This window comes from Gossypium hirsutum, chromosome D03 (assembly GCF_007990345.1).
Source record: "Gossypium hirsutum isolate 1008001.06 chromosome D03, Gossypium_hirsutum_v2.1, whole genome shotgun sequence".
NCBI lineage: Eukaryota > Viridiplantae > Streptophyta > Magnoliopsida > Malvales > Malvaceae > Gossypium > Gossypium hirsutum.
This window is the reverse complement of record NC_053439.1, coordinates 45063246-45078796: the sequence shown is the minus strand read 5'-3', so window position 1 is coordinate 45078796 and position 15551 is coordinate 45063246. Positions and strand designations below refer to the sequence as shown.

Sequence of the window (15551 nt, the reverse complement as noted above, 5' to 3'; positions counted from 1 at the left end):
TAAGAGTCAAGAGATGAAGGTTCCAGCGCCAGCAACGGGGCACTTGGCCTCAACTGTTGAATTCCCGAAGCGCCTGCTCTGTCGCGATGATCGAATTCGGGTTACTATTCTTTCCATGAAGTGGTTTCCAAGTGCTTCTTTGGATGCATACACCAATCGCTCACTGCATTGCAGCCTGATGGAATCCAACTCATTGAACTCCCTCAGGTTGATCTTCCCTCATTAGATCCTAAGAAGTCACAAAAAAGTTTCCTTGATGTATTCGTACAGTGCTACATCCCTCCTGTTAGAAATGCTGTGAGGGACATTGTTTCAATGAGATGTAGCTTGGGTGAAACCCGAGTTGCAGGATTAGTTCTTGATCTCTTTTGTTCACCCATGATTGATATTGCAACTGATTTTGGTCTTCCTTCTTATCTATACCCTCGTTCGGTCTCATGTGGTATCTACCAACCCGACATACCCTGAAGAGCTCCGAATTTGAACGTTCAGATCCTGAACATTTGATCCCAGGATTTGTCAATCCTGTCGCTACACGGGCTCTTCCATCAGCTGCATTTTGCAAGGATGGAGGTTACACTACATATGTCAAAGTTGCTGAAAGGTTCAAGGATGCCAAAGGTATCATAATCAATATTGTTGACACCATTTTTTTTGATAAAAACAGGGTCGACTTGAGTTTTGAAAACAAAAACAAAAACGGAAGTCGTCACCAATCCTTTTTGATAAGGTGTGATCGGATCACATTAAAAAGTAGTTGTTTTTAATAAACGATTTAATTTTATCAAAACAACGATTTTGGTTCATGAAATTTAAAAAAAGGGGTTCGGGAGTCGGTTACGTACGAGGAAAGATTAGCACTCTCGTAACGCCCAAAAATTAGTACCTAGTTGATTAGTTAATGTCTTAATGTCGAAAATTGAAAACTTTAAAGAGATTTAGAATACGACCCTATATTTTAAAACTTATATGGAACGAGATACTCATTAAGATTTTCTCATTTCGAAAAGGAAAATATCACACCCAATGAGTTAGGGCACAATATTTCGCCTTTTCGAAAATGAGCTTATCTAAGAGCTCGCACAATAAAATTTAAAAGGATATTCAATTGTTTAAGTCGTATAAAAATTGCGACCTAATACATTAGGGCATAATTTCTCAAAATACGAAACATTGAATATTGCCTTTATTTATTATTTAAGAAAATCCTCATCTCGAGAAAATAACGTATCATATCCAATACGTTAGGACACAATGTGTTGAATTCCCGATAATGAGCTTTTTATTTATGTTTTTTGATTAAAAGCGTTTTCGATTATTTAAATCTAAAAAAATTGAAACCCGATGCGTTAGGGCTCAATTCTCTCGAATCTAAACGTGAAATCTTGCTTGTTTGAAAGTCGAAACTTATGCGTCGAGATAAATTAATCTAACTTAAAATAGTAGAAATGAAACACGAGGTTATGCATGCAAAACAATATTAAATACGATGGTGTAAAAAAATAATACGAACAATAACAACAAGATAAGATAAATAAAAAGACAAATCAATAACATACAAAATAACAAGTATATAAGCGAATAAAATTAAAACATTCTTCCAAAATGATAATAAAAACGTAAATAAATAAAGAAGATGAATAAAATTATAAAAATGTAAAAAGATATATATATGTATATATATGTATATAAAAATTATAAAATATAAAAAATATAAGTATGTATATATATTCATGAAAATAAAAAAAATGTACATATATATAAATATGTATAAATTACAAAATAAATAAAAATATGTATATATGAGTTTCTATGTATATATAAAAATAAGTTACAAAAAATATCTAAGTGTACATATATATATATATTATGAAAATGTATGTATGTACATATGTATTTTAGAAGTATAAAACCAAAGATAAATATGTATGTATGTATATATACGAGTTATAAAATAAAAAAACTATGTATATAGATATATTCATTACACATATGTAACAAAGTTTGAAAAATAAGAAGGATATAAATAATATCAATATAATATAAATATAGTAATATCAATATAAAGACAAATATCTTTGATATTTAAATAAGTTAATATAAATAACATATAACAACAGTAATACAAATAATAATAATCATGATAGTATCAAATTTATTAATATTATTAGTAAAATAACTAAAATAACAAAACAAATTGACTAAATTGAATTTAGAAACAAAACATGGGGTCTAAAGTGCAAATAAACAGAAAAGGGGCCCCCAAGGACCAAAATAAAACGCGCTGAAAGACCGAGGGGCTGATTGGGAGAATATCCCCAACCTTTAGCGCATCATTTCGTTCAGGACCAAATTGAAATAAACGCAAAAATCGCGGGGCCAAACTAAAACACCAAATGAAGAGTCTAAGGACTAAATTGAAAGGGGGTGACAATATGAAAGTACCCGCAGCACAAATAGTACATATGGCGCAAAAACACGCGGACCTTGGCTGCGGGTCGGGTTGACGCGCGGGTAGGAGGGGACAAGGACCAAAACGGTGCCGTTTTAGGGCTATTGGATTAGCCCTAAACGGCGTCGTATCGGCCGGCCTATAAAGGCTAAATTTTTTTTTCGAAATCAGTCATTTTCCTTTTATTTTAAAAAACTGAGTTCTCTCTCTCCCTCTTTTCTCCCTCACTCTCGGCCCTTAAGTTCAGGCCTCCATCGCCGCCTCCATGGCCAGTGGCCGGAGTTACGCGAAACGGGCTTCTCAGCCCTCCCTTCACGGCGTCCCTGAAGGCTAAGCGTTCTCAACCGCGGGACCGAGAGGAAAAAGGAAGAGACTCCCCTCCTTGCTCGACTCTGGTGACGGCGAAGCTGGGTTCCGACGCCGGCCTTCGAAGCAAACAGGTATATTTCTTTCCCTTTTTTCGTTTTGTTTTTGTTGAAAAGAGTAGTAAAACAAACAAAAACAAAATAAAATAAAAAGAAAAATAAAGAAAATAAAAAAACGCAAGAACAGAAAAAGAACCGGAATCAACCTCTTTTTTTAATTTTTGATCTGCTTTTTATTCACTGGTGTCGTAAAAAAACTACAGATTGGTTTTTTTAGGCTTTATAGCCGATTTACAACTCTTTTTGTTTCTGTTTTCTCTCTGTTGTTGGTGCTGCTCTTCTTTTATTGTTTGCAGGTGACTTGACGCGGCAGGTGGGCAAAGGCGGTGAAGTGACCGTGGCGGTGGCGGCAGGTCAAGGGTCAGAAGACCCTAGGTGCGGCGCACCTAGGGTTAGGGTTTCCAAACCCTTTTTCTTGCTTTGGGCCATTTGGGCCATGGGAAATCGGGTTGTATTTGGGTTCGCTTGGGTTGGGGGTAGATTTGGGCTTATTTTAGGTTTGGGTTATTTTGTGTTTTGTTTGTTTGTAATGGGCCCGGGTGAAATTGGGCTTCTACAAATATATTTGAAGAACTTGAGCCTTATGCTCTAAACTATTTCTCCAATGACCAAAATCCTCCGCTTTATCCAATTGGACCACTGATTGAGCTCAACGGTCTGAGTTACTCTGACTCGGATGATAAGGTCATGAAATGGCTTGATGATCAGCCTCAAGCATCAGTGGTGTTCCTTTGCTTCGGAAGCATGGGAAGCTTTAAAGCACCCCAAGTGAAAGAAATAGCACAGGGACTTGAGCAAAGTGGGTTCAGGTTCTTATGGTCCTTGCGTGTACAATCACCGCAAAATGATGCTTCAGAAATGTTGCCGGAAGGGTTCCTGGAAACGGTCCAAGGGAGAGGGATGATATGCAGTTGGGCGCCACAGTTGAAGGTTCTTGCTTATGAAGCATTAGGAGGGTTTATATCTCATTGCGGTTGGAACTCAATCCTGGAAAGCTTTTGGTTCGGTGTATCAATTGTAGCATGGCCTCTGTATGCTGAACAACAGCTCAATGCATTCAAGATGGTGAAGGAATTAGGGTTAGCAGTGGAGACGAGGTTGAACTATAGGAAAGACAGTGATGAAGTGGTGATGATAGATGAGATAGAGAAAGCTGTGGGGATGGTAATGGATGGTGGAAGTGAAGTGAGAAAGAAAGTGAAGGAAATGTCAGAGATTGCAACGAAGAGTGTTATGGAAGGTGGATCTTCATTCAATTCTATTGGAAAACTGAGACATGATAGGCAACAACTGATATGGAATCATAGCTGTTGTCATTGTACTGTTAATTTATTTTACTACATTTGAGATTATAATGATATATATGCGGTACAACTGAGATGGTATCACTGCTCCATTTTCCCTTGTAACCAAACAATAATGGAAGAAGTTTTCTTTGTTTCCCTTGCTTTTCTTTATCACTTTCTTTCAATCCAAACATAAAGTATAATTATGTTGTCCTTCTGTTAGTCGCTGGACACATCGGTGATTGATATCCCTCAGGTTGTATTGGTAGGACCTTTTACTGCAGCTTGAAGTGGTGTTTTATGATGCGAGGGGCTTGTTCTTGAGTTTCTTGGTTATTTCCGCAACATATTTACCTTGGTAAAAGGCCTGTTGAAGCTCTAGCTCAGTGGGTTCACGGGATCCATCGGCTGCATAAGTGCCAGCACCATAAGAGGAGCCACCTTTGACCTCATTCATCTCAAACATGCCACTGCCAAAAGTGTATCCAAGAGGCACAAATATCATACCATGATGTGCTAACTGTGTTATAGCAGTTAATCTGCATATCAGGTAAAACAAAGAGAAAAGAAAACATAAGATTCGTAAGCACAAGCACTGATTTGAAGCCAAATAATGGATATAAATATAATTAAACACAAACATAATAGATCTTTAAACAGGTCTTTCCATGTTTATAGATAAGAACAGATAGAGCTGTGGGAATATGTAAACTGCGAAGGAACTTACGCAGTGAGCTCCTGTCCTCCCCCATGGAAACCAGTACTCCAGAAGATACCAGCAGGCTTGCCAGCAAGTGCTTGGCGTTCCCACAGGTCGTTAGTAGCATCAAAGAAGGCCTTAAACTGAGCTGCCATCACACCGAAACGAGAAGGAAACCCGAAGAGAAAACCATCAGCTTCCAAAAGCTGTTCTGGCCTAATCTCTGGTACATCAGCTGCTTTAGCTGGGGTGTTCATCTTTTGCAGTATTGTATTGGATAGCGTCTCAGGTACCTGTTGAATCCAACCAGTCGCCTAAGTAAGACCAAAAAGGTCATTTTAATTCAAGACATCCTATTTCTCTTCTGGTAATTACCTGCCAAAGTGTTGCCTCAACATCTTGAACTGAATTAGCCCCCCTTTGCACCTCCCTTGCCATGATCTCGACATGACGGTACAACGAGTAATACCTATCCAAGGTTATATAATTCAAGGACCGGAGAAAATAGGGGAAAGCTATAGCAAATTTGAGGTAATGCAAATGGGTTGATGAAGGATCAACACTCACACTACATACAACTTTGTTGCTGCCATAGCTGCAATTGAGCTCTGATATTTGAACCAATTGCTTATGTCCGTGTGATGAATCCAATATTTAACTCACTCCATAGGATTTGACCAAAACTAAATGATTCCCCTTTAAAAGCTGTGAAAGTCCTTGACATTATAAAATTGAAAATTATCATCAAGACTTGAGATTATTACAGATTACCACAATCCACGCACAACTTACTCTTCAAAGTTCAAACCTGTAATTTGTATCCATAAACCAACCAGAAGAATAGGGGTTTTTTTTTATGATTATAAGCCATCAATCAGCTTGCTTAAAGTGATTCCAGAACTATATACGTACATATATTTACATCAGCATTATTGTCTTCATAGTAATTTATGCAAGAAATTCCAAAGTCATGAAGAATTGAAACAGAAAGGCAAGTAGATGGAAATGAATGATTGAGAAGAAGTAGAGAAAACTTTACCATGGGTATGTTGAAGGAAAGAAAGAACAAAGTTGTCAGGCTTCAGAGTCACATGAGAAACAGATAAAGATGGCTTTTGCGTAATGAAACATGTATGTTAGGTGTTGAAAGGAAGAAAGATTGATTAGAAGAGCTGGGGTGAGAAAAATATGATGTAGTACTGAAATATAAAACATTTTATAGATAAGGTTAGTACAAATTATTTTATCTTTTAAAACACGTATATAAATGGTTTTTTGTTTACAAGAAATCACTGTGAGTAGATCCCATCACATGGGTGATACAATCAACACGGCCAATCAACCAATAATCGGGATTCAATTTTATTATTTTATTTAAAAATAAATATGAAATTTTAGTTAAATATTTAAACTATATTTAATTCTTATTTTTAAGAACATAACCATTATACAAATATTATTTGTTATGATAACTTTATATTTTGATCATTTAATTTTAAAAAATTATAAATTGATCACTAAACTATTTGAAAGTTACAAGTTAATCGTTGACCTGTTAAGCTCCTAACAATCGTTACACATGAGGGACAAATAAATTTAGAATTTGGTCACTTAGCTATTAGTAAATTTACAATTAAATAAAATATGTTATTAAGTTATTCTATATTCTCTCAACTAAATTAATATCCTAAAGTTTTTTTTCTTTTAATTTTTCCCCAATTAATGAAATAAAAAGTATACACGAAATGAAGAGTTGATGAATAAGACAATCTAAGTAGCACATCTCTTTAGTTATAAATAGATAAAATAATTATGATCAAAGTATGTGATTAGCTGTTAAACAAGAAGGAAATCAGTCATTGTGAAGAAGCTATATATATTAATGGTTAGAATCAAATCAATCGAATTAAATCAATCAACAAGATAAAAACCTACATTCGAATTTGTTAATTTCCTCCTAATATTTGTGGCTATTTATATTAGTTAACACACTATTGACAATGATATATATATATTAGTTTATAGAATTTGAAGATTCTTTTATTTAGTTGGGAGAATATGAAATCAATAACTTAATAAAATCTTTTAGGTTAAATTCTATCATTGACCCTGACCATCATACTAATATAGTTCTTTTTACTTCTAATTAGTTTTAAAACCTCTTTCCCAAATTCGCTCACCGTAAGGTTAACTTCCATCTATAATATTACAAGCATGAAATGAGTATTTCCTCGTTTGCTGAATTTTATCCTATATTTCTCTCTTAGCAAAACAATGAAGTTTTTCAAAGATACAAACTAAATGATCCTTACAACTGCACTTTAAAAGGTAAAAGACAAATAGTAAGTGGCAACCTCTTGTGTCATGGGGCTAGAGTTTTCGTTTCGTGATCCGTGCGGCCTTAGGCGATCCGTTCGTCCAAACTCGCCTAAGTCAGCCTTTACTCAAGTGAGGATTCCTTAAGAACTCCTCCAAGGCACCAATTGAAGAGCGGAAGCAATTTATGCCAAAAGAAGCTAAACCAAAGAACAATAGAAAGCCACAGAAAAGAATGCACACAAGGTGTTTGAGTAAATGCTCTCAGAATTCTATTACTCTTAAGAATTCAACATACAGTTGAATGAGTACAAATAAGGGGGAAGCTCTCTATTTATAGTTGAGCTCCCCCAAAACTGACAGTCAAGATACATTTACATCGACATACGAGATTAACCATATCTCTTTATTTTAGGGATTTACAAGATATGTCATATCAAATCTAATCTAATCTTTACAAGATATGATTCCCTCTATCTTCTAAGATTAGTTATCATATTAGTCTAAGTTTCCATGTCTCCACTATCGGGCCAACCAAGCTTCAATTTGACAGACTTCTCCAATAGTTCTCTGAATCGGGCTAGCTCTCGTGGGCTAAATGTTCCCCATCTAATCGATAGACCTCCATGGGGCGCATCTTGTGTAACGGTCACGGGCTTTACACTTTGGCCCGTGACATTCTCCCCCACCCATTCCCGCAACGCCCTCGTTACAACTTCCAAATGGCACTAACTTGATTCGCCTTTGAACCCTCTCGTTGCCTTGGCTTCTTCCTGACTTGCCTTGCGATCAGGTTGTTCATTCTTTCAGAACCTTTACCTCAGCTTCCGTCGCGTCTTTGCTTGAACCATTGCACTCGTTGGTACATCTTGTTGGTAAAAAGTCTTCGCTCTTACTTGCCTCAACTTTGACTTATTCTCTTTTGAATAATCTCGATTCTCACATCTTGGCTTCGTATTGCCCACAATCCCTTGGCCTCCTTGCTCACAAACTTTGAAATGGCCCCTACGACCTTGCCAACCAACAAGTTAGAATTCAAAACACTATTAAAGTGTTCACAATGTACCTTACTCGCAACATTTACTTGTCCCGACTATTTTTGTATCACTCTCTTTTTCTTGAAGCCCGATGCACAACCCACCTTTCCCAAAGGTGTCGGCCCCACAGTTGAATCTGTAGGCTTCATATCGAACTCTTGCGCCACTAACACTTCTGAAGGAGCTTTCGTAACTACCCATTCTATCGAGTCAATTTTCCTCTCATATGAAACATCCTCGACTAGTTGGATTGACGACAACACATTTGCCCCCACTTTCATATCTCGATGCACCGGCACAACAATCTTTGTTAACGGACAGGTGATAATATGAATTTAATCGGCCCATGGATACAGAACTATCTGAATCCTGTCAATGAAGTTTAAGCCAAGTACATAATCGTAATAATCTAATTGGATTACCTCAAAGTCTTCCTTGCCCTTCTATTCACCGATTTGTAGCTCTACACCCTGAACTACTCCCACAGTTGGGGCTTCCTCGGAATTTACTGTCTTGATCTTCTTATTCGATTTCTTAATCGACAGACCAAGCTTCCTTACAGCCTTTTCCGATATGAAAAAGTTCGATGCTCCCGTATCAATAAGAGCACTCCGCTTCTGACCCGCAATGTTGATGTCTACAAACATCAACCCTTCTTTACCTTTCCTCTTCTTAGGAATGAGCACCATCGAATTGACCCTCGATGGTTTTCCCTCAATATGTTTCACCTCTTTTCTTTCGGGCTATTAGGTCTCCACTTCTTATTTCGTGGTTTCCTATCATCACCATCGATGCTACTACCGTTGCCATCATAGCTTTGTCCCTCTTCATCCTCCCCATAGTACCCACTATTGCCCCTCTTGTTGGGCTTGGAAGATTCAAACCTGTCCCTTCTCGGAGTAAGTTCCACGATGGACTCCGCTACCATCATGGCATTGGTAAGTTCCTGAACTCTTCGACGTTTCAATTCTTGCTTCGCCCATGGTTTCAGCCAATCTGTAAAGGAGAAAAATGCTTCATTCTCGCTCAAATCAGAGATTTGGAGCATGAGTTCAGTGAACTCCCGCACATACTCCCTAATCGTGCCTCATTGCGTTAGCCGTCACAACTTTGCTCGAGCTTCATCATCGGTATACTCGGGGTAAAACTGTGCTTTAAATTTATTTTGAAACTCTTTCCAAGTCCCAATCTCGATCCCACCACGTCTCACATCAGTGGACCTACGTCGCCACCATAATAAAGAAACGTTAGTGAAATACATAGCAACAGTGTTTACCTTTGTGACATCATCCTCGATGTTCATTGCATAGAAGTATTGCTCTATGGCCCAAAAAAAGTTGTCCACTTCACTTGCAGACCTTGGCCCTTTAAACGTCTTTTGCTTGGGCACATCCATTGCTTGTGGCTTCGACTTTGAAGCCCACATTCCATTCCCTATGGCAGCCTTGAAAATCTTGAGCTCCCCCTTAAGCTCATTGATCTCCTCCTTCAAAGCTGTCACCATAGCCTCGAGAGCATCGTCCTTTCCAACCAGTTTATTCTCCGAGGAATTGATAGTATCCCACACAAATTCCTTGAGCTCCTCTTACAATGTTCTCAACCCATCATTGTGTCTATCATCGACATCGTCGATCCTCTCCTTGACGTCTTCCATGGACTCCTCGAGAGTGACGACTTGATCCTCCAAAGCTGACAATAAGTCCCTTAATCGACTCGCCTTTCTGGTCCTTCCTCGGGTCTCTATTGGCTCACTCTGACAAAAAACTTCTTTCGACATCCCAACAGTGCCTTCGAACTAAAAGCTCTGATACCAATTGTCACGGGGTTAGAGTTTTTGTCTCGCGATCCGTGCGGCCTTAGGCGATCCATTCGTCCAAACTCTTCTAAGTCAGCCTTTACTCAAGTGAAGATTCCTTAAGAACTCCTCCAATGCACCAATTGAAGAGCGAAAGCGATTTATGCCAAAAGAAGCTAAACCAAAGAACAATAGAAAGTCACAGAAAAGAATACACATAAGGTGTTTGAGTAAATGCTCTCAGAATTCTATTACTCTTAAGAATTTAACATACAATGAAATGAGTACAAATGAGGGGGAGGCTCTCTATTTATAGTTGAGCTCCCCCAAAACTGACGGTCAAGATACATTTACATCGACGAGCGAGATTAACCATATCCCTTTATTTTAGGGATTTACAAGATACGCCATATCAAATCTAATCTAATCTTTACAAGATATGATTCCCTCTATCTTCTAAGATTAGTTACCATATTAGCCTAAGTTGCCATGTCTTCATTATTGAGCCAACCAGGCTTCAATTTGACATGCTTCTCCAATAGTTCTCTAAATCGGGCCAGCTCTCGTGGGCTAAATGTTCCCCATCTAATTGATAGACCTCCATGGGGCGCATCTTGTGCAACGGTCACGGGCTTTGTACTTTGGCCCGTGACACTTGTGCCATTCTTCTTTGAAGTTATAAATGGCTTGAAGCCGTTTGGGCAAATTCTCCCACGGACATTCTTTCCTAACCGCTTTCAAAAATAATTGTTCCTCCACCGTCATTGAAATATGCTATAAATCATTAGCAAAACAATATCGATCCATAAATTGAACCTGGAAGAGAGAGAATACGGAGCTTTGATCGTAGTGGTAATGACAGATCAAGCTACGATTTTCAATTTTTTTTATAAATTGCGGGTCAAACAAAACCCTAAAAATCTTTTTGGACTGAGTGAAGCCATCGTGAAAACTTAATAAAAGAAATGGAGAGCAGTGGAGGGGAACAAAGGGTGGGTTTGGATGAACGATTGGGTGCGATGCGGTGCGTTTAGCTTACTTTTTATCTCACGCTACAGTATCATTATAGTATCTAATCTCACCGCCACCGCTGTTTTTACACTAACCGCAAGTAAACACACCGCCCATCCAAACTCACCTAAAGTTGTAATCGCGAGAGGGTTAGAGTGGTTCTGTGTGTGTTTTTTTAACTGCAATTTTTTACCTGTTTGATTACATATAATCAAATGGGCAATGTCTAAAGGAAGAAACACTTAAAGATTTTTAATTATATTTTATTTTAAAATTATAATCCTCTTCGAAACTGTTTAATAGAGAAATTAGAGAAAATGAAATTTTTTTTATACATTTATAAACGTCATCATTATTGTAACATTAATTTTAGAAGTTAAATTAGTCCTTAAACTTTTTAAAAAATAATTAAATATTTCTTTTTGCAATAAATTGAGCACTTCAACTCTAAAAATTCATTAAAAAAATTAATTAAATTATTGGTTTTTTTTTCCCACTCAATTGAGTATTTGAGCTTTCAAAATGCATCAAAAAATTTCAAAATTTTGAAAAAAACAATTAAGCCCTTGCTCTTATTAAAAGTTAGAAAAAAATTATAAAAGATAAAAAAATTTATAAAAATGATTAAATTTTAATAAAAATTAAAAATTTATTAAAAATTAAATTTTTTTATAAAAATCATAAAAAATTAACCGCCAGTAGTTTTTTTTTCGATTAAAGTTATCATGTGTTACAACACAGCGTGACATGTGGTAAAAGATGATAAAAAACTAAAAATCAATAAACATTATAGAAAAATTATAAAATGCTTCCTTTGGTACGATAATTTTTATAATTTTTTTATGAAATTTATATTTCTTTACATTTTGTATAATTTTCTTACGACTTTATAAATTTTTTATAAAAGTTTATATTTCTATATATTTTAAAATTTTTTTATGATTTTTATAAAATTTTATATTTTTTCATATTTTTAATATTTGAATTTTTATTAAAATTTAATAATATTTATAGCTTTTATTGATTTTAATTTTTTTTATAAAAGTAGGGGCTTAATTGCATTTTTTTTTAAAAATTTGGACTTTTGCACCCATAAGCCTTTAAATTATATAAATTTCCAAGTCCCGAAAATTCATGTTTTTAAAATTGTAAATGTTTTGAAAAATAAAAGGATTAATTGGATGAGCAAATATTAATAGTATATTTCTTAATACAAAAATTAATCATTGTAAAATAGTAATGCATAATACATAATAATTGTAGCAAAGCATTAAAATAGTAATATAAATTACAAATACTATCAAAATCATCCAATTTTTCTATTACTCAATTACAATTCACCAATAACTAGATGACATCACAATATAACTTGTATCAATTGTTACAAGTCATATGACAATGCCCATATACCATTATACATTAAAAAATAAAAAAAATAATATTTTTGGTTATATAAATAATAAAATTTATCTTTTTTTTTTGGGAAAAATCAATGATATGACAACCATGTTCATGAAGAGACAGGATCCTTATAAAAAAACTGTGCAGGATTTTAAAAAAATTAATTAGAATTTTAGAATTTACTTATAAATAGAGAAAGAAGAAGTCTAAAGAAGGCATCGAAAAATAATATAGAAATCTTATTCCGAAAAATAATTTAGAAAACTTCATTCTCTCCTTCTACTTTTGTTAGAAGATGGATTAATTGAGAACTTTAGTTAATATTGAATTAAAGTAATGATGTTAGAATCAATAACCGATAATATGTACAAAAATGTCATCCATAGCCCACTTCCTTCTAAATTTTCTTTCACAAATCACTTTTTCCAGCACTAATTTCGTCCTCATGTGTCTTCTCTTTTCTAATGAATCACAATCTCTGTTTTTTTTTTTAGTAAAAGTTCCACAAAATCAAAGATAAATTATTAAAATTCACTAGTTATCCACAACCTTTTATCAATGTTTCATTTTCATCCACAACCTTTGAAAATTGTATTTATCACCCTCAATCTTTATTAATATTTCATTTCTCATCATAAAATTTTAAATTTTCGATTATTCATCCCTGACTTTTCAAAAATTTATTCACCATCCATAATCTTTTAAAAGATTTTATCATTCAGCCCTTTTTTAATTAAAAAAAAACTCAATTTAGCTACATGATCTAATGCCCACATGACATAGTTCTTACATATATAATCATTTTATGAGCATGTGTATATAATTTTTTTTATTTAAAAAAAATAAGATGTATATAATTTATGTTTAATGTACTTAATTTGTTGAAGTAAACTTATTTATTCAAATTTTAATGGAGACTTAAATTTTCATTCAATTTTCTTCAAATTATTTTTAAAAAAGCTCATCTTTTTTTTCTTCCAAATCTCTCTTTTTTTTTTAGATGAATCTTTTCCAAAAATATGTTATATACATTATTTTTCACATAAAAATAGTAAGTTTTATTCCAATAAATTAAAACTAATAGATGAAAACGAAATGTTAATAAAGGTTATACATGGAAATGAAATACTAATAAAAGATGTAAATTTTAGAACTAATATATGAAAATGTAATATTAATACAAAATTAAAGGCAAGAAGATCCACATATTACTCATATTACTAACTAAAAATTTAATTAATGAAGTAATTACTATTATTTACATTAAGACCGAAATTTTAAAATTAAAAAATATAAAGACTTAGAATGACCGGTTGGAGAATATAGCATAAATCTACAATTGTAGATATGGTACATGACTATATTTAAATTTAACCAAAAAGAATTAATGACTATTGTAATACCTAAATTTTACCTGGCCCCGAATAAACAGTCCTTTTTTTTTACAAAACCAAATCCAAATTACAAACAGGCCTATATGACCCAAACCCAGAATAAAACAAAGGCCCAAATTGCGATGGCCCAAAATCATCAGAAACCCTAGGGTTTCTAATCTTCAGCCGCCGCAACCATGCCCTCCAAGCACCACAGCCCCGGATCTTCACCTGCACAGCAAATAAACACACAAAAAAAGAAACAAAATCAAAGATTCACAAATCAGATAAAAAGAAATTAGTTTCTTCTTTACATGGTTCGATTCGGCTATAAAAAAGCCATGGATGTATTGTATACGGAAGCCGAAAATCAATAAAAAAGAAAGCTATTATTTTTGCAACACAGAGAGTTCAAATAGGGGACAGATACTAAAAATAAGAGAGAAAAAGAATCAAAGTTTAAAGGTGAATTGCATTTTCTATTTTTTTCTATTCTTGTCGATTTTTTCTTATTTTGTAAAATAATAATATAAAAGAGGAGAGGGGTAACACCTTCGAGGATTCGCCGTCGAAACTCCGTTCGCCTCGCTCAGATCGGAGCTTGAAGGAGCGCTGGGGATCGACTCGCCTGAGAACGACGACATTTAAGAGCTGGGGTTGAAAAACCCTAGCAGAGAGTTCTTATTTTTTTAATTTTTTTCTTCTTACTGCAGCAAACATGTTTTTTTTAAGAAAAAACTGTTTTAAATCACGTTAGCAAAACGGTGCCGTTTGAGGGGGGTCAGGTCCGTGCGTTCTGGCATAAAGAGGAAATTTTTGCAATTAGCCACTTCTCTTTGCGACGCGCTACAATCAAACTCATTTTGTTCTTTTTAAAATTTAGCCGCATATTTCATTTTTGTTTCAATTTGGTTCGTCACTGCGCAACATTTTGGAGGGCAGGATTAATTTCCCATTTAGTCCTCCATTGTTGTTAGCGCATTCAAGTTAGTCCTGTCTTTTAATTTATTGCGAATCTACCCCATTTTTTCGTTTTTAAGTTCAATTTAGTCTTTTTTTTAGCTATTTTATTATTTAATTATTTTTTAGTGTTATTATCATAATTATATTATACCATTATTTATTTTTTATTATAGTTATTATTATTATTATTATTATTATCATTCTTCTTATTATTTATTATTATCATTTCTATATTTATGCACGCATTCATTTTATAATATATATACACATATTTTTTAATTAAAATTGATAATGTAAATATTATTTAACTATTTTTTATATATTTTATGTGTACATGTATACATATTTTTTTTTCTAATGAATGTTCTATTATATTTATATATATACGTATCTATTTATTTTTATTTATTTTTGAAAATGTTTAACTACCTACTTATATTTTTAACACATATTTTATAATTAATGAATATATGTATATTGTAGAAGCCCAAATTTGCTGGCCCAGTAAAAAATAAAAACCTACACCTAAAGCCCAGTAAAATTAAAAAATTACAGCAGGAAACCCTAGCTGCTGTTGCTACTGCCGCACCTAAGTCCACCCCCAGCCACCAGCCTTCCCACGCGTCTGACACCCCTAGCTGCCAGCCTCCTCATGCATGCCTCTGCCACCACCGTCGGCCTTGAAACTTTTGCAAATTAAATGCAATAACAGGAGCATGCCAACAGTAATGACAAATATAAGCAGATAAAAAATTTATTAATAGTTGTATAAGTCTATAAAAACCTGGATCT

General features: G+C 34.5%; 2 protein-coding genes across 6 annotated transcripts; one reads left to right on the top strand and one right to left on the bottom strand.

Moving 5' to 3' along the window:
- Positions 1-4319, top strand: LOC107928726 (UDP-glycosyltransferase 71K1-like). The gene is made up of 7 exons (XM_041089900.1): positions 1-214; positions 271-442; positions 514-604; positions 2700-2892; positions 3081-3084; positions 3174-3230; positions 3449-4319. Exons 1-7 carry the CDS (start codon positions 14-16, stop codon positions 4222-4224), a joined length of 1494 nt encoding a protein of 497 aa, XP_040945834.1. The 5' UTR covers positions 1-13; the 3' UTR covers positions 4225-4319.
- LOC107928758 (probable NAD(P)H dehydrogenase (quinone) FQR1-like 3) lies at positions 4109-6144 on the bottom strand. 5 transcript variants are annotated; one of them, XM_016860024.2, is made up of 5 exons: positions 5903-6144; positions 5440-5579; positions 5239-5332; positions 4891-5156; positions 4109-4702 (listed from the first exon to the last, which is right to left on the bottom strand). In XM_016860024.2, the coding sequence occupies exons 2-5, from the start codon at positions 5454-5456 to the stop codon at positions 4462-4464; spliced, it is 618 nt and encodes a 205-aa protein (XP_016715513.2). In that variant the 5' UTR covers positions 5457-5579; positions 5903-6144; the 3' UTR covers positions 4109-4461. The 5 variants fall into 5 exon arrangements, with proteins under 5 accessions (XP_016715513.2, XP_016715510.2, XP_016715511.2 ...); XM_016860021.2 differs by having other exon boundaries at positions 5431-5579; positions 5903-6100; XM_016860022.2 differs by having other exon boundaries at positions 5431-5568; positions 5903-6100.
- Between the last annotated feature and the right edge of the window lie 9407 nt (positions 6145-15551).